Consider the following 19050-nt stretch of genomic DNA (forward strand, 5'->3'; position numbering starts at 1 on the left):
CTCACTGTGTGATCTGATTATCTCTGAAGCTTGTCGATACTCTGTAAGTAATACTTAGGCAGGAATGGATGACTAAAGATATTTAATCCAAGTTAAGTGCCTGGATTTTCAAGTTCTACTTCTTTATAAATTATGTTTAACCTGTTTCAGTGGCTTTTTAAAAGTAAATAACCAATGAACTTTAATTACTAGTTTTGTTAGTGTAGATAGATATCTTCCTTGTTCGACAATGAAATCTTCTCAGTTATTTGATTTATAGGTGACAACCTCAATATCTACATCTCAGTAGAGGAACAGTCTCCTTAAACACATTTCTTATCAAGATATGATTTACATACTATAAAATTCACCGTCTTGAAGTCGTTTTAAGTGTATTCACAGAGTTGTGCAATCATCACCATTAATTCCAAAACATTTTCATTACTCCCAAAAGAAACCCTTTAACCGTGAATATGCTTTTCTTTCTCCCTTCTCCAAACCAGCCCCTGAAAACCATTAACCAATTTTTTTCCTAGGATTTGCTTATTTCAAAATCCAAAGAAACAAATAAGCTTTCTAAAACAACACTGCCCAATAGAACTTTCTGTCACGAAGAAAATGCTCCTTATCTGTACTGTTTGTTCAATACAGTAGCCACTGACCATGTGGCTACTCAGCACTTGAAGTATGGCCAGTACGACTGAGTAACTAAATTTTAAAATTTATTTAAATTTATTTCACTTTAACTTTCATTTAAATAGCTATACCTGGCCAGAACTATTGTATTGAACAGCACGGTTCGAGAACTATGTTTAAGCCCAGGGAGTTGTAACTCATCCAGCTGGCCAGGGAGGACCATCCTCAGCATCTCCCTTTCATTCGCTGTAGCATGTTTATTATCTGCTCTAAAGTGTATTATTGAGATTGCTGCAGAAGATATGCCTTGGCTTGCACTAACCACCTCTTGTAAATTTAATTATGCAGCTGACGAAAGAGGAGGAAAAGGAGGGATGATGACTTGGGTCATTATAAGAAATGATCTTTTGCCCCTAAAAGGCGCAAGATGTTCCTGCTTCAAAACAATATATCAGTCACGTTACTGTGACTCTGCAAAAGAACCAGATTCTAGCTGCAGATCATCAGTACTAGTCCCAGATTTTATGCTAGTTAATTGTATTGCTTAGAAAAGATGTGCAACAGGGTTTTGTTTGTTTATTTGTTTTTGTTTTGTTTTGCCTAACATTTCTCCTCTGTATGATGAAGAGGCTGATAATATTTACTGAGTGTTGACTAATATGACCAGGACTTTATGTCAGTCTCATTTATTTCTTTAAAAAAGCCATGTATAATAATTATACATATTATACAGATGAGGAAACTAAAGCATTTTTTTCCCCTATGGATTTCCTTATTTCATGTAAATGAAGTCATCTTGTAAGTGATGTTTTGGGACTGGTTTCTTTTACTAAGCCCAATGTTTTCAAGGTTCATCCATGTTATAGAATATATCAAAATCTCATTTCTTTTTATGGTTGAATAATGTTCCATTGTATGGATATACCATGTTTTTTAATCCATTTATCAGTTGATAGATATTTGGATTGTTTGACTTTTTTGTTAATAAGAATAATAATGGCTCTATAAACATTTATGCACCAGTTTGTGTGTGTGTGTGTGTGAAAATATGTTTTCAATTCTGTTTGGTATATAATTAGTAGAATTTTTGGATTATATGTATAACTTTTTGAGGTACTGCCAAACTGTTTCCCACTCTTTCAGTGATGATACCATTTTACATTCCCACGAGCAATATATAAGAATTCTAATTTCTCTATGTCCTTGCCAATGCTTGTTATTTTCCTTTTTATTTTAATTATAGCCATCTTAGCAGGCGTGCAATAGTATCTCATTGTGGTTTTGATTTGCATTTCCCTAATGAATAATGATGTTAAAGATCTTTTCTTGTGCTTTATTAACCATTTGTATACCTTCTTTGGAGAAACATCTATTCAAATCCTTTACTTATTTAAGACATGGTTATTTTGTTTTTTTGTTTTTTTGTTTTTTTTATTATTATAGAGAACAGAGCCTTTGAAATTAATGTAAGTATCCAGAAATTTGGTACACTTTTCAGGAACTAGCCAGCATCTTTCCCCTTTTCATAGACTTATTTGTATACTCCAGGTCATCAGTTCCATAGAGCATCCCTTGCTTCATAACAATCAAACTTAGGACTTCAACAGGAAATGCGAGGAGAGATCAACCTCCCAGCTCCAAAGAAGTTTGCAGAGATGGCTGAACGAACAGCTGCCTCCTTCTTGCCACTTAGATCTCTGAGAATTCTTGCTTGACCATCCAATCCGTGGCACTCAGTTATTTTTTATTGCATTATCCTGTTAGTTTGTTTTATATTTTTCATGATACTCATTATCTGATAGTTCTCATATTTTTGTTGATTATTTCTTCCCTATAAAAATGTAAATTCCATGAAGCCAAGACATTGCCTGTTATGGTTGTATGACAAATGCTGATACAGTGCCTGTCACATAGTAAATTAGAACTGAGGTTCAATTTCCAGAGCCTTTGCTCCTCAGGAAGCAGCACAGGTTGAAGGAAGATAGGTCAAAGGAAGAAGGAAACTTCTTGCCTACCACAGATAGAAAAGATGAAATCCGAATGCATATTGCTCCCCAGAAAACAGCATTTTAGTGGCACTTATGTAGAGAGATTCACATACATATAAATTCAAATTCTAACTCTGCCACTCACCGTAGGGAGAAACTTGGATAAGATGTGGAACATATTTGAGCCTCTCTCCCATCATTAGAAAAATGGGGATGATAATGGATCTTATAGATGTGTTTTGAGAATTAAAAACAATGCTGTATCTAACACCACATTTCCTACAATAGATGACCAATCCCTGTTAGCTGCTTTTCCTCTCTTTAAATATTTGCTTCGCCCACAACTTTGTTGTGGGTGCGTGGGAGGGAGAGAAATTAGGAAAAAAGATTACCAAAAGAAAGGACAGTAGGGAAAACAAAATAAGGCTCATCATTTATTTGAATTCTAGTTAGCGAATCTATTTCACTGCATGAGTGACTTGCAGATTCAGTACCATTTGGGAGTCTTTCCAATTTCCCCTTTCCATTGGCATTGTTTCCCAAACCTAGTGAGATAAGGAGATATTATTTGAGAATACAGAATCTGGAATTCGCTACAGACCTCCACTTAGACTGAAACCCCTCAAAGTTGAATGTAAAGGATAGAACACAGTTGGCTCGACTGCTGGGATAGAAATGATGTTAAATTATTTAATAGGAACTTTTTTTCCAAACTGAGAATGAGCTTCTAAAAATCTATTGTCTCATGCACTGGGAAGGCAAAGATTTGCTGGGGACACAGTTGAATGGTGTTGTTTCTGGGACATGAAACAAGAATCTCGATTTCCCGCCAAGATTAGGTTTTCTCTTCTATAGCTGTACCAAATTGAGTATGTGAAAAGCTGGAGTTTGTTTTGATCCAAAAGTAAAAATGCATAATGCATTTCTTAGTTTACAGTCTCTTTCTAAAGTAACTGCTAAATTTGTTACTTAGAACCACAGAAATATCTTTTAAGTAAATGGTGAAGATGGTTAATACGTTTTTATATTTGTGCAACATATTAAACATAGTGGAAGAACAGTTCAAATAGACCTATCTTAAGTTCTGAAAGTAAAAGGTCATGGGGAGAAGCAATGAACAAGTCACCAAGAGATGAGAAAAGAAGGAAAGCGAGTTTCTTCTTCTTGTCTAAATGTAGGGACTACCATAAGGAAAGTGTTTTTGCATCTTTTGTTGTTTTTTCTGCACTCCTCTCCTCTGGCCTGCAGTCTCTTCATAGCTATACCACAGGTGGCCAGCCCTACCCCAATCAAAGTTCTCCTCTACTCAGCAAACAGACTCATTCCTCTAGCACAGTGTGACATTCTCAGCTAAATTTAAGAGGAGAGGGTGATCTGATTCATAATCCTTTCACCACGTCAATGGAACCTACCTTGTTTTTAGGCAATATAAAAAAGTGAAGAACAATAATAACAATAAAGTCAAGCTATTGACAGGAATGCCAGGGCCCTTAACTTTATCCCTATTTTCAAAAAAACTTGAGGGATACTGCTTCTTGTATTATCTATATTGTTTGTAATGTGAAATTGTCTCATAAGTCCTAAAAGACTCAAATTCCTTTAATTCACAGAAAGTCCATATTTCCTTAAATGGGCAGCATTTCAAATAATATGTTATTAAAAAAAAAAACAAAACCTCAAAAGTGCCCAGCTTTCAGTAAATATTGCAGTTAAGGAGAGAAGGACCTAATCCTTTATTTAAATTGTTTGTTTTACAGTGTTTTCATTATACTAAGGAAAAAAAATAGGGTCGAAATGGAGATCCACAGTTATTTTATTGTTTTGTTCTGTTTTTATTTGTTGTAGTTTTCCTTTAACTTTTTATTTTTGCATAATTTCAAATTTATATACAAATTTCAAGAGCGGGTACAGAAAATTTCCATATACCTTTCACCCAGATCCTCCAAATGTTAAATTGTACCATTTTTGCTTTATCTCTCATTTTCTCTTCTTGAATCATCTGAGTGTACATTGCCGAAACGTTGTCCATTCACAACTACATCCTTCAACGTTCCACAGTGATTAGGGTCCACTCTGCTACTGGCATGAGTTTCCAATTTTTTGAAGTTCACAGGTTGGAGGTTATAATGCCTCTGTCCCCAGGCTTTCAGATCAGCTTTAGACTCAAGCTGCTATCGACTGGAACGTCTCCTCAGGAATTGGAGCAGTGTTTGGAGTTCCCTGACAAAAAGAGGGCAGTAACTATTGTCCTCCCTGTCAGGCTCTTTGCTTTCTAATACTTTTCGACGTCCAAAGCTGCTCCAGTATTAAAAAACTGCAATTCCCCTCCCACCTTAGCTGCTGACCTAATTTAGCTGAACACATCCAATTAAATATTTATTAAACATCAGTTCATGGAAGCACTATACCAAGTGGGTGCACAAGGGCAATGCTCACTGGGCAGGTTTCCAACAATCAGAAAGCACAGTTTTGAATTGGGAGGTTGGCTGATGCCCTGAAAAGATTAAGTGTAACATAAACTTGACAATTTGGAAAAATGGTTCTATATGATGGCAGGAAACATAAAAATATGGATTAAAAAGCAGAACTAGAAACATTGTATATACAGCATAAGAGAAGCCACATTTCCTCTTCCTATGTATATATGGGAATAAACTTTCTTCATTTATTGTTCATCTTTCTTATTTGCAGTTGTTCATTTTCTTGGGCACTAAGGGCGGATCTGAGTACCATAGAAGCTAAAGCTTTTACAACAGGGAGTTTCTTGTTATAAAAATAAAACATAATAGTATGAACATATAGTACAAAGGTAAATACCTGGAATGACAATTTAAATCTCAAAAAGTAAATTTTGAAAAGCTGACAAATACCATAAATGTCACAAAATCAATAAAAATAACAATAGATTTTTTAATTAACTAGCATGCTTCTATAATACTTTCTGTATTTCTTAGCTGTATATTCTCTTCATATGATGATTTTATAATATTTTCTATATAAAGATTATTTAAAAATCCATTTTACCTCTTCCATGATTGGATAACATTTGTATAAAAAATTAACAAACTGACTTCTTCATTTGGGATAATCCATTTTACCTCTTCCGTGATTGGATAACATTTGTATAAAAAATTAACAAACTGACTTCTTCATTTGGGTTAAAAGTTTTCTTTAAAATTATGTATGTTCTTCACCCACCAGATGGTGCAGGCAAAATTTTCCTGTGATGAACAATAGGGCAAGAGTGATATATTATGTCAAGTCTTCTCTTGGAGAAATTTATCAGAGTCTTTCCAAATGTGGAGGCCTTTGCTAACATGAGGGCAGAAGAACAAGATGACCTTGGGATGTTGGGGAGGAGGAGGAACAATGAAAAGGAACAAGAGCATTAAAAAAAAGAAAGCGGCAAACAGAGTTAGGTAGAGAATGCTGAAATTATTTTTCCTGAACATTGACTCATAGGCCTTTGGTAACTTCTTCCCTTCTCCCGTAACAAAGTGAATTTAAATGCCAGGGGCAGGCAAACAGATCTAAAAGTATGTAACAAGCAGACAAGAGTGGGTGATAAACACGATGAACACCATGGTGTCCACCTCTTGGTTAACTAGAGAAAGATGTAAGCATAGATGAAGGAGGATAGTTTATCTTCATTTCTACACTTGAAAAATAAAGACCAGAAATATAAATGCCATCAAAACCTTTACTCTTCTCAAAACCAAAAATTTTGGTTTCATATTCAAAGCCATGCCCATTTAGAAGAAAAACACATTCATTTGGGTTTTGTGGTTCAGGGAAAGGACTGCCATAGAGGAGGTGGAAGCCACAGTGGAGCATTCCTGAACAACTCACTGCAGGCCTGGGGAGATCACCATGCAAGCAGTTCCTGCACCATAACAGTCAAAATAGCAATAGGACCACACATCATTCAAATCCTGAACCATTTTCTTCCCTCTAGTTCAAACCCTCCTGCTTCTATCCAATGGCTCCAGCAATCCTGCCTCCAATGTCTTTCCTAACTGAAAAACAGTGGTAACTCCCGTTGAACTTTGCTTTATATAAAATACACAATTCCTACGGTTCCCTTATAACTCCATTAAATGCACTTGCTCTCTGGTTGGAACATAATACAGATCGTTTTATGCTGCATTTATCCAATGCTCATTGTTTGGGCTATACAGCCTTCATATCTGGTAGGCCCTTTTAATGTATTATAATTTTCACATCTAATTCAAGAAGCGTTTTGCTTAGCAAAGCCTCTTATGCAGGTAAACAAATATTTATCATTAATACTTTATGACATATTAGAGATAACAAGGTTATTATAGAGAAAATAAAAATAAAATAATAGTAAGCAAAGCAAACCATCTTTGTGATGCGAATGCTCATCTCTACACCCTCTCATTTCTTCATCATCCTTATGAGCCTCTTCACCTAATCTTTTAAAAATCATTATTCATATATACAGAAGGCTACATGAAATATAAGTCTTCATTTTCAAGAATAATAAGATGAACACCTGAACGCCAACCTTAACAGAATGTACCATAGAATGACGGTCCTTGTGTATTCCCTCCCAATCACATCCCTGCCCTCCCACATTCCAAGGTAACCACTGTCACAATTTTTATGTTAATTACTAAATTTTGTGTTAATTCAGATTTTTGGTATTCTTTAGTTTTACTACTTATGATTTATTTCCGACAATACATTATTTAGGTATTTTTTTTACAACACAGTAGATATCACAAGCCTATCTGTCTAAGAAATAGATCAATATTGTCGCGGATAGAGGATATCTCCCAGAAGAAATCAGATGACAGAGGTTCTCCATTATAGCATGGCTTCAGTCCCCTAGGGGGTGGAGGGGGAGGGAGTCACAAAAGTCATTAATAGGGAAGCAGAGAGAAATAGAAAAAGAAGGTGGACTGCTAAAGCTAGGACATCTGGGAGGTAAGTCTGAAGATGCAGATCTGGCAGTAATAGGGTCAGGAGAAGGGGCAAACTCTGCCTTCTCTGCTTCTTAGTTCACCCACTTCTTTCTCTAAGAGTAAGTGAAAGATCACTTCTTTAACCCTATCTAAAAAATAAACTACATGTTAGTGGTAGGAAGCTACAGGATAGTCAACTTTGCTAACTCTAAGTTGTCCTTCAAAGTATAGCTCATAGTCATGTCTCTAGTAAAACTTCCCTGATACTCACACAGCCAAACACCCACTTCTGTGTGTGGGGTCACTTCTTTAACTCCCTTGGCATTCTGTGTTAACCTCTATCCCTGACTCTTAACCCAGCTATAATCATGTGTTCAATTGTCCCACTTCCTCACTGAACTGGAAGCTCCTTGAGGGGATAGATTGTACTTTATTGGTTTAAATAACGCATCTAATGTTTGTCGAACTTATAAATGTGTATAAATTTTATTAAAATTAAATACCAAGATTCAAACATCATAATGTATAAAATGTGGTCTTACTATCCTGAACTTATTAGGAACGAGGAATTTTGAGAACCTCTTTTGTCAAAGCGTCTCTATGAATTCTCCTGACTTCAGGCATATTAAATTTCATGGACATATTACAGTTACTGTGTCATTTGTATAGGTAAAAAGACCTTTCCACAGTGATGCACATGAAATAAAGATGTCACAAAAAATATTTTCCACCTTCCTTTGTCCCTAAAATCAAACACATATGTATTATACAAAATAAATAAAAATATGATTCAATTATGTCTTCCTGCTTTTTCTAATACAACTAGAAATTGTTCTTGTTTTTATATTTAGGAGGTGAACAGCAAGTGAACAAAGTATTAGGAATACTACTACCTTTTAAATAATCTTTTCTAACTATAGATTTCTATGAAGATAAGTGTCTTTACCATTTAACTAAGCTATGAGAAAAATTAGTAAAAAAAAAAGTCAAAATTATCAGACATTACCCCACCATCCAGAATTAACCATGTTACATTACTATATACCCTCTCAGATTTAATATGTTTTCCACAAAAAAATCCATGAATATGCTGGTATCATTCAATATATCCTGGATGTCTTCCCATCTCAATAAATATGCTTCTACAGCAATAATGTTTAAGGTCTGTATATGAATCTATACATGTATAGTAAAATTACAATTAAAAAACAAAGGAAAATAAACACAAAATTCAAAAAAATGGAGCATTTTTATGGGTAGAATTGAATTTGTGAAGGATCTAGCCATGCTTTTAAAGATATATTTTACATTATTTTTATAACATATATATTTACATATAAAAGCTTATACACTATGGCCATGCCACCCTGAACGTGCCCGATCTCGTCTGATTTCAGAAGCTAAGTAGGGTCGGGCTTGGTTAGTACTTGGATGGGAGACCACCTAGGAAGAACAGGTGATGCAGGCAAAAAAAAAAAGCTTATACAGTGATAAGGATGTGTATACAGATATTATATAGAGCATATTTCTGTCTGCCAAAGGGGTCTAGAAGCAATGCTAACCCTAGCAGCAATGAGCACACAGAGTACCCACATCTTGATTTCTAAATGCCTCCACAAAAAGCAACCGGGCTCCATGAAGAAATCCTTGATTCCAAGGCTGGGACACGGAAAGTACAAAACAAATCAGAAAGCACAGAAATGTTCAGAGTATGGCGGGGACATGCTAAAAAACTTCACAGGAATTAGCTTGAAGAGGCTCTCATGACCAATTTTGGGATAATTGAATCATCAAAATAACGATAGTAACAAGATTATAACCCATTGGATGAAATAGGAATTCAACAGAACATAATGAATAAATGAATGAATACATGAATAAATGTACGCATGAGTGAATGAATAAGAAGGGAGAGTTTTTTCTTGCAGTATAATGCCAACAAATTAACGTAGAACAGATGATGACATATATCAGAGTGGGAGTTGATCAGGGAGGAGTCAGCAGATGCTAAAGTTAGTGGGTACTAGAGAACCTCAAAAAATTTTTAAATGAGGTTGGAGTCAATCGTTTCAAACGCTATGGAGCTTAGATATATGAGGACAGAAGAAGGGATGTGGATTTGGCAACTTGGAAATTGGTAGCGACAGACAGATAGGAGGTCATTGAAAAATGAATGGAGGTTTTCCATTAAGAATATCAGATTTGACCCTCATTTTATTCTGGTTCCTTCCAAAATGCCATGAAAATGACAGCAAAAATATAGAGAAAAATTCATAAATCCGTAGGGAGAAAGAGTAGGAGAGATTTGATGACAAAATTTTTGGCATTTGGAAAGTAAATCAGTTAGTAATGAGTGTCAACAGAATGGATGAAGGTTAATCCAAAACCAACAGTGAAGAAATCAAAGCAGTAATCCACTTTGCACTGCCCAGCAAATGGAAGGATCAAGAACTGGTGGTGCTAAGTGTCTCTGGAATTGAGGGAGAAAATGGAGTTGGGAGAGGACTGGCTGAAAGTCAATTTACCTTTCAATCCCCTAGATCCTCTTCTACACACAAGCAGATGCCTAGAGGTTCGCTCACTGGAGAGGGTAAAGTAGAAAGAATCTCTATAACAGGGGACACCAAGCACAGTTGGGGACAGTCTTGTACTGGAAACATATTCCCAGCTCTTTTCTTCCAAAGGCAGTTAGGTTTATACTCTCCAGTAAGGAGATTGAAAGATTCTTCTTTGCAGATCTAAGCAGTCATTTTGTTTCTCAGTACAAGGGCTTTGATCAGGTCACCCTAGAGGAAAGACCACAGTCAATAAGCCCTCCTCACACTACAGAGCTTTCCAATAAACACTCAGTGTTCCTCTGTTGAAGACAAGAATCAACAGACATTCGAGGAAAGTATTTACTATGAAACACAGAGAATAAAACAAATAGGGAACAGTCTATACAAGTAGATGAAACTAAAAAACAAACAAACAAAAAACCAAACTACCATTAATATCCTTAAAAAGCTAAAAGAAAAATTGCATTCATATAATAACGAAATGGTATACAAGAAGCATTCAGACAATAAGACTGGAGACCCAGCAAGAGAGATAGGCTAAAGGATATCTCCAGGATGATAGTGAAGATATCATTCCAGGACATCTGCTGGAGTGCAAGAGTAGAGGATACAAATATTTTTCAAACATTTTGGTTTACCCAGAGTCTGAAGATTTTCAGGTACGCATGATAGAGAAAAGGACAGGTGAATTGAGAGTGATAAAAAAAATTATTATACAGGGTCGAGCCTGGTTAGCACTTGGATGGGAGATCATCTAGGAAGACCAGGTGCTGTAGGCATTAAAAAAAATAATAATAATAAAATAAAATGAGTCAGACAACATATATATATAAATTATTATAATGAGGAAATATTGAAACCATTCAGGATCAGGAGACAAGTGTGAACTAGAGAATGATAGTTAATGAGTAACAAAATCAATGGTTGGATGTCTCAAAGAGGTAGGGAAAGGTTTTCTTAAAAGGAAGAACTAGTATAAATGAGCTAGAAGGATAGGAGGTGGTAGTCACAGAGTTTATGAATGATCAAGCTGTCAGAGAAGGAATGGTTTATAGTGATAACAAGAGAGTTTGTGGCTGAGGGAAAGAAATGTTGGTCAAGTAATAAGAGCCCAGGATGCTGGCATCAACTTTGTGGATACTGAAGTCACAAAGATGATAGAGGAGGAATATGAAGAAAGTCAAAGAAGAACTAATCAATGAAGGTAATTAATCAAGAGAAATGACCTATAGATTCACAGCTGATAGGAGCAAGAAGGGATGGAGGATAATATCTCTAAATGGCATGGGCTTAATGGGAAATTTTTGATGGACACACGTACTCCAAATCCTCACCTTGCAGTACTGAGGAATGCTCAAAAACAAACAAAAACAATAGTTCTCACTGGAATAGGAAGGGCTGTCCTTAGATGTCCAGTTTCATTTACGGCAAGATGATGAATAGGACTTTTGGAGACCAAGTTGCTGATACAAGGGAGTTTTCTGATCAAAAACAGGAGTAGGAGCTGACAGTGTAGAAGGTGATTGGGGGTGTGGTAGAGAAATTGATCAAGTTAGGGATATATAAAAAATGTAGGAGTTTCCAGGGACCCATAATGGCAATCAGGACAATAGAGAGTATTTACTTGTGGTGGTATCTGAAGTAATCAAGGATGTCAAGCATGATGGAAATTGTCATGGTAGTCTCAAAGACCCTTAGGCGTTCGTTCATTAGGCAGTCTTTCTACTTAAAGTGTGGTTCCAGGAACAGCAGCGTGGGCATCATCTAAGAACTTATTACAAATACAGAATCATAGATTCCACCCCAGACTTAATGAATCAGAATTTTCATTGTAGTAAGATCCCTGGGTGTGCACAATAAAGTTTGAGAAGTATGACTATGGTTATTTATCTCTAAAATACAGGGCACCTCTGTTTCCTCCTCCAGCTCCTGGCAATGGACTCAACAGAGGCCGAAGGTGAAGACTTCATCATGGACTGTTTCTCTCCAAAATAGTGTTTTGTAATTCATTGATGACCACATTACTAGACTTTAAACTTGTTGAAGATAGGGACCATTTTGTGTATCATTAGTCCCTGATGCCTACTACTATCAAAAAAACAAAAAGTCATTTCTTAAATATTACTGAAGACTAGAGTTGTTGAAGATTAGACAGCAATAGGCAATATAGGCTATATAGGTGTAGTGGAGAAAACTCTTCTCCAATGCAATTGGGCTGCTGGTTGAATTGTGATTTTAAAAAGGTATTTAAAATGGAAAGCAATAAAAAGAGAAGATACATAGCAAATATTTTAACTTAAAACTCACACACACACACACACACATACATATAAGTACTCCTACATTTGCATGTATATTAATTCCCTCACAGATATTCTGTTGCAAGGTCAATGCCTTTTGAGTATGAATTGGTTTTTAAGAGTTATACATCTTTCCTAAACAAACCACACTAAAAATGCATCCTCTGAAGAAGCTACTTTGTTTTGTTTTCTTTAAAGCATAGTGAGGAGCAGTTTGAGCACAGAATCTTCCTAGATTTTTGTATTCTCTTTTATAATTCTCATCCACATATAACTTAGTGACATTTAAAAAAATAATTTGACATTTTTCTACTTTCCCCAAAACATTCAATCTTGTTTTCTCAGAAATAGCAGCTCCCTATATTTTGCTCTTATATTTTTATGGTTTACATAGTATTTAATTAAATTGCCTAGCAAAAGTAAGGCCAATTTTTTGGTAATAAAGCAACTTAAAAGTTCAACATCATTTGTTATAGTGATAGGCAATTTTAGTGTATTGTTTATTTTCTCCTATGGTTAATTATGTGATTACATCCTGGTTTTCAGTGAGTCCACCCATCAAGTTGACCCAAGCAGGTCTGGCTGTGTACCTTGCCAATCTAGAGTTCTTGGGACTTGGTCCTCTGGAAGGAAGGCAACATGCCAGGTCTTCTGCAGCATTTGCCACGGTGGCTTCAAATTGAGCAAGAGTTTCACAATTTCTCACTTGAATGCACTCAAATATCTCAAGTGAATGTCAACCAGTCTTCATAAATAACTTCCTGTTAGGATTGTTTCAAAGCTCAGCCCTTTAAAAGATGCTACTCCCACACCAAAGGACAAATTTCTAATGAAATGAGTTATGTGACACTTGAACAACGGTCTGAGACACCCGAATCAGGCAAGAAAAACTCATTTTGAATGCATTTGACACAGCCATAATAAAGTCAATCTAATTAAACAGATTTTGGTTGGCTCTTGACATGGCAATATATGACTAATACAAGAGGGCACTCAGATTTACTTTCTTTTTAAATATGCTTTACTTAAGTTCATTTATAAAATATCTTTGGAAATTTATTTGTTTCGTATTGTGAAATATAACAAATTCTAAGAGCAATATTTGCTCCTAGAATATTCACTCTAGAACAAGAAACTGAGAAACAAATTGTACATGTAAGTGGATACTGTATATTTTACAATAAATATTAGTATTAGCTACAGTAATAAAGAAATATCTTTACTCATTAAACAAATATCAAAAATGAATAGTGGGCTGTCACCTTCATCACAAAACATAACATCAGAATGTCACCCATTATGCTATTTTGAAATTGTCTTTTTTTTTTTTTTTTTGCCCTTAAGACCTAAGTTCAAAGGCAATATAAGTCTTACTCTGCCTACCTTAACTTCTGTCACACGGTAAAACACACAATAAATGGTACTTGAATTGAAATAAAAGTTGGTATTGTAATAAATTAAAGAATGGAGGGTCTTTTTAATTCAATTTTAAAGTTACAAATAATGAAAAGATGGCATTGATAATTTAAAAATATTTTCTTTGTGCAATTGAGGCTCTGCCAGTTTAAAATACAAAGCCAATCATATTTTATTTCTTAAATAAAAATATAAAAGAGCTATATATAAAATGACCAAAAAGAAAAAAAGCGTTATATTTTCATAAGCACCACATTAAAAAAAATACTCTATCAGATGTTCAAGGAAAGTTATCAAAACTTAGTATAAAGTTTTCTGAATATCTAACACAGAATCTTCTCCATGATTATTTTTTACACCATGAGTATCAAATGTTTGTTTTCCTTAAGAAATATATGATGGCTCTACAATCAGTGCTTAGAAATTCAGTATACAAAATCCATGCTTCCCCCACCTGTTATCAATTATATATTTTATACAAAAGAGAAAAATACTTAAATCAAAAGATTACAATAGTGATAAGAATCTGTTTTATTGTGTTTTCCACATAAAGAGAAATAAGGACTTCTGGTGAAAAAAAATTATTACAAAGATAATCTATTGATTGAATAGTAACAAATTGAATCAGTAACAAATAAAATTTTGCTTTAAATGAGTCAAGTATTCTGTATTTAAAATTCAGTTTTACAAACATTCAAGATTAGTGAATTTTTGGTTAAGGAAAAAAGACTGGCAGAATAGAAAAAGATACCTTTTCAACAGATAGCAATTTATAAAGTTTTTTTTTTTTTAAATTGCTTTGGAAAAACACAGTATAGTTACTTAAGAAAAGTATTTTAAAGAAGGCTTAAGTGCTTCAAATCAAGTTGGCTGTAGACTAAAAAATATTTTAAAATTTGCCAAGAAATTGAAGTGTTAAAAATAGTCTTCTGCTTATTAATTTAATTTCACGTTTAAGAAAACGTTTGACAAATAAGTAAACAAAAGGCAAAGAATTTACCTGCATTTTCATATAATAAATCCTAGATCTAAAAAAATCTCCTGGTTTGTACACAAAGGTCTTTGTTTGACCCTCATTGATCCATTTCTATGTAGTTAAAAAAATACAGTATCAAATCTTTCTCCCATCCCCCCCAAAAAACTAGAAGAAATATTTTAAGTTGTGAGTGTATGAATGTAGCTATGCATATCCTCAAGTGTACAGAACACACAAACAGCACTTTACTTGGAAAATTATTTTCATCATACTGTAAACATCTTTTCCCCTACATCTGGACATTTCAAAATAGTCTTTGGTATTATTAGCTATTGTGCTTTGAAATGGAAACAAGGGATTTCTGTAGCAGTGCTACATAGACATTGTAAGATATAAATAAGAAAAATGCACTTGGAATAAGTTAAAATTAGCTGCTTTTGCATAATTTTTGAAAACTACAGTGTATGCCTAGTCACAGTTTTATGAGAAAAATATATCTCCTTTTTCAACTCCTTAATTTTAAGGAACACTTAATCATTTTGGCTAAAAATCCATTTTTGGAGTAGATCTGATGGATTGCACGACACTAAGCTTGGATGCTCTCCATTTGCTGAAAGGCACATTTTAAATAATGGATTATATAGAAGTTGATCCTAGAATAAAAGGAAATACAAGAGATATTAAGTTTCAAGAATCATAGTTAACTGATTAATAAAAAAAATGTAAAAATGACTTCATGGTCTCATAGAAGCTAAAGGGAGACCTGCACACCAAAGGCACATCATTCTTAACTTGTAATCTTTCTAAGATCAACTATGTTTGATACAATCTTGTTGGTTTCTATAGTGTAAATGCCACTATTTATGCCACTACAGAAGGTATCATGTAAATGAAGAGAGATACACAAAGGAAGGTCTCAATCAAGTTTTCGGACAAGAAATATTCCATTCCATTAATATATCCATAAGTGACAAACTCTAAAAAATTGTAAGTCATAAAAGTCAGTCTTATAGTGTTCTTGTACTGCACAAAACAATTTTCAGGTAAGAATTACTAGGATCTAGCTAAGCCATAAAACATATATTTAAAAACAGAAAATACCTTTCATGTATTCTCTTAGTTCTAGATGCACAAAAACGTACTCAAATGGGGAAGGAAAGAATTAAGCACTTTAGGTAAAAAATATGTATATATTATTTTCTTTTTCTCTGCCATGAAAAAAAGTATGCCTATTACAAGAAGCATTATAAGAAACTTTTTAAAAAGACAAATTTATGGGCAACTATTACTAATAATTTACGTAAGCATTGATCTGCATAAGCCATGATTTAACTAAGCTACTTTACAATTATTTTGTTCCTAAGAATATTTAACTCATAGATATATTCTCTTTTACCACATGGGTAGACAAACATAACAACAAAATCAACAAAGCCTGAGAAATTCTGATGAATAACATTAATAAAATACATTTCATGCAATTTCCCCAGATAAGCACTTAGAGTTATTCAAAATAGTAATTACAAAAAAGGGTGAATTAATTGCACTAAAGTACCTTTTGGATCTCCCAAATCTGTTCTCCAGCAGCAACTGTCTTATGACCTTTGTAGACACATGCCTTCAGCTGAACGAGACCTTGAGCAGCATGAAGACATAATTCCTTCTGGATGTTATGCCGAATTTCATGTTGAACAGAGTATTCAAAATACTGTGAAAGAAAGAATGCTGTTACTGATAAAAGCACTCTATATGCTCAGCTGCCAAATAATGGTCCAATAAAAAAAAATCGACAACTTACTGAATAATGAAGTCATGTCTACTTCAACAAAATAATACAGTCAAAATAGGCATCAGAAACATAAACTGAGTTTTTATGATAGGAGATGCTATAACCTTTCTTCATCCTATCACCAGGTATTACTTAAGAAGGTATTATCTTCCTCACCATATCAGATATTGGAAGTTATCAGGTAGGATGGAGGTGAGGACAGGTACTTCATTAAGAAGAACCTGGAAAGCTCTATCTAGCTAGCATATTACCTGCCTCCTCCTCTCTACAAATGTTCCTTCTCTCTTCATCTCAAGTAATGGCATTTTCATTTAAAGTAGGAACATTTAAAAGGAGTAATTTCCATGCCTCAGTTTCCTTACCTGTAAAACAGGTCATTTAATGGCTCCTACTCTGTAAGGTTATGAAGATAAATGTGTTAACACATGCAAAATACTTTGAACAATAACTAGTATATGGTAGGCATTCGAAACATTTTAGCTATTATTATTATTATTGATGCCTTTCTCTCCCCATACATCCAATTAATTAGTCCCTTAGTCCTACTGAATTTTCCTGTTACCATCTCATCCATCCTTTCTTCCATACCCTCACTTCTCTTGTTCAGGCACTCAGCATCTCTACTGCAACACTTCCAGTTATCTCCAATTTCTGTTTCGATACTTCAATTCACACTGCTGCCTGAGTAAATGGAAACTCACTCTGCTTCAATTTACTGTTGGTCTTTTAGAACATTTATTTGATCCTGTACCTCCCCTACTTGAGTCACTACTGTTGCTAAGATAAGGTTCATGAAATCTTCCATTATCAATCTTATACCAACCATTGTTCCAATGATATAGTATGCTCCATTCACCATTTCTACCAAAGCAGAACATGCGTATCCATAGCTCTTTACTGTGCTTTGCCTGGGATATCTTTCTGGATCCTTCTCTGCCTAGCTAACTCTTTTTCATCCATCAAAGTCCACTTCGAATATTACCTTAGTTTTTCAGTTTTCCCTGAATTTGTCCTACTGCACAAAATTACAGCCTTTTCAGGGTTCCTATGGTCCCTCACAGATAACTTTTATTGCACTCTATTGTGATTGTGTGTGTAGCTAGTTGGCTTCACCGTAGACCGAAGTCAGGTGGTGTATCTAGTAATAACGTTCATTACAAATCAAATATCTCATAATGTTGACATACCAAAGATAAAATAAGTGAGCATAATTGATTTTCAATAATGAAATAATTAGTTTTAGCACTAATATTTATTGAGTCCTTATTATGTGCTAGGCAGAAACTGTTCTAAACCCTTTATATGTATTACACTAGCCACTCTACAAACATTAGCTGAATTAATCTTGAGTTCCCTTGGTCTTAGTTTCATGCTTAATTTCCCTCCTTCTACAAATATAATGTCAGGCATTTTTATAACTGATAGTTCCTCAGATGGAGGCACTGAGATAAAATGGGTTTAGATCATGAAAACTGCACTCTGGCTATCTTTCTTTAAGAAAAATAAACCTAGGATCTCAAAGATAGTAAGAAAGGCCGCCCAGTATTTTACTTTACTCATATTATTTAAAAAAATCATTAAAAGGAATGTTATAGAATGGGAAATAGTTGAAGATACTTAGGCAATAAAAAAAAAGAGTACATAATTAGCTGAGAACATTGGAGAAACTTAGAACCAAGACAAACACCCTGGAAGAGAAAGTGGAAGAAACAAAGAATTGTGTTAAAAAGCCGTAATGCCTTAGACTGCATTGTACCAGTTTATTAGTCCATTTAATCGTAGGATCAAAATATTTATTTTTACTTGGCATATACAAATACTGCTACAATGGAGTTTTATGTTCTAAAAATATTATTTTCTGCTCAAAACAATAAAAGGAGTATAAGGAAATGATCCAGTTAGATAACATCTCAAAAATGGTTAGCACTCAAGGAACTAAAATTTGCAAAGTAGTTTAAAGGCAATGTTTGATTGAAAATAAAATATAAAGGAAATAAACCAAAATAAAATCAATGGCTATGTTAGGTTGATAGAAGCCAGAATTCTCTTCTTAAAATATAAATCAGAAAACATTATTCTCTTGTTTAAAGCCCTCTGATAGCTTCTGTCACACTCGGAATTAAATTTGAGTTCCTTAATGAGGCCTGCAAAGCCTATATGAACAGACTCCTTATCAACGTCTCTGACCTCATACTCTGCTCTTCCCTTCCTGTGCCACTCTGCTGCAGTCACACTGGCTTTCTGCTTGCTCCATGTACCTGCCACTAGGCCTCTGGCCTTGCACTCTCTTTGCCAGGATGCTCTCCTCCCAACTTCTCAAGCCTCGACTACAGGGTACCTTCTCAAAGAGGTCTTCCCGAACCTTGAAAATAACTACCTCCCACACACACAATACCTCTATTCTGCTTTATTTCTCTTTATACCCAAAATTCATTTTTTCCTTTCCTTCTAGAACACAAGCTCCACTGGATCTGGGACTT

At 34.7% G+C, this 19050-nt stretch overlaps 1 protein-coding gene and 1 pseudogene across 3 annotated transcripts in view; one reads left to right on the top strand and one right to left on the bottom strand.

Moving 5' to 3' along the window:
• Positions 1–8880: 8880 nt before the first annotated feature.
• Positions 8881–8999, top strand: LOC120597424 (uncharacterized; annotated as a pseudogene).
• A 5313-nt stretch (positions 9000–14312) lies between these two features.
• The window catches only part of GALNT3 (polypeptide N-acetylgalactosaminyltransferase 3), a 41135-nt gene continuing 36397 nt past the window's right edge, over positions 14313–19050 (bottom strand). For all 3 annotated transcript variants that reach the window (XM_039855450.1, XM_039855449.1, XM_039855448.1), the window contains exons 10-11: positions 16337–16489; positions 14313–15434 (exon numbers count right to left, since the gene is read on the bottom strand). In XM_039855450.1, coding sequence (XP_039711384.1) covers positions 15312–15434; positions 16337–16489 — 276 coding nt within the window. In that variant the 3' untranslated portion in view covers positions 14313–15311. The remainder of the gene's footprint in view (positions 15435–16336; positions 16490–19050) is intronic.

This window comes from Pteropus medius, unplaced genomic scaffold (genome assembly GCF_902729225.1).
Source record: "Pteropus medius unplaced genomic scaffold, Ma_sr-lr_union100, whole genome shotgun sequence".
In the NCBI taxonomy this organism is placed as follows: domain Eukaryota; kingdom Metazoa; phylum Chordata; class Mammalia; order Chiroptera; family Pteropodidae; genus Pteropus; species Pteropus medius.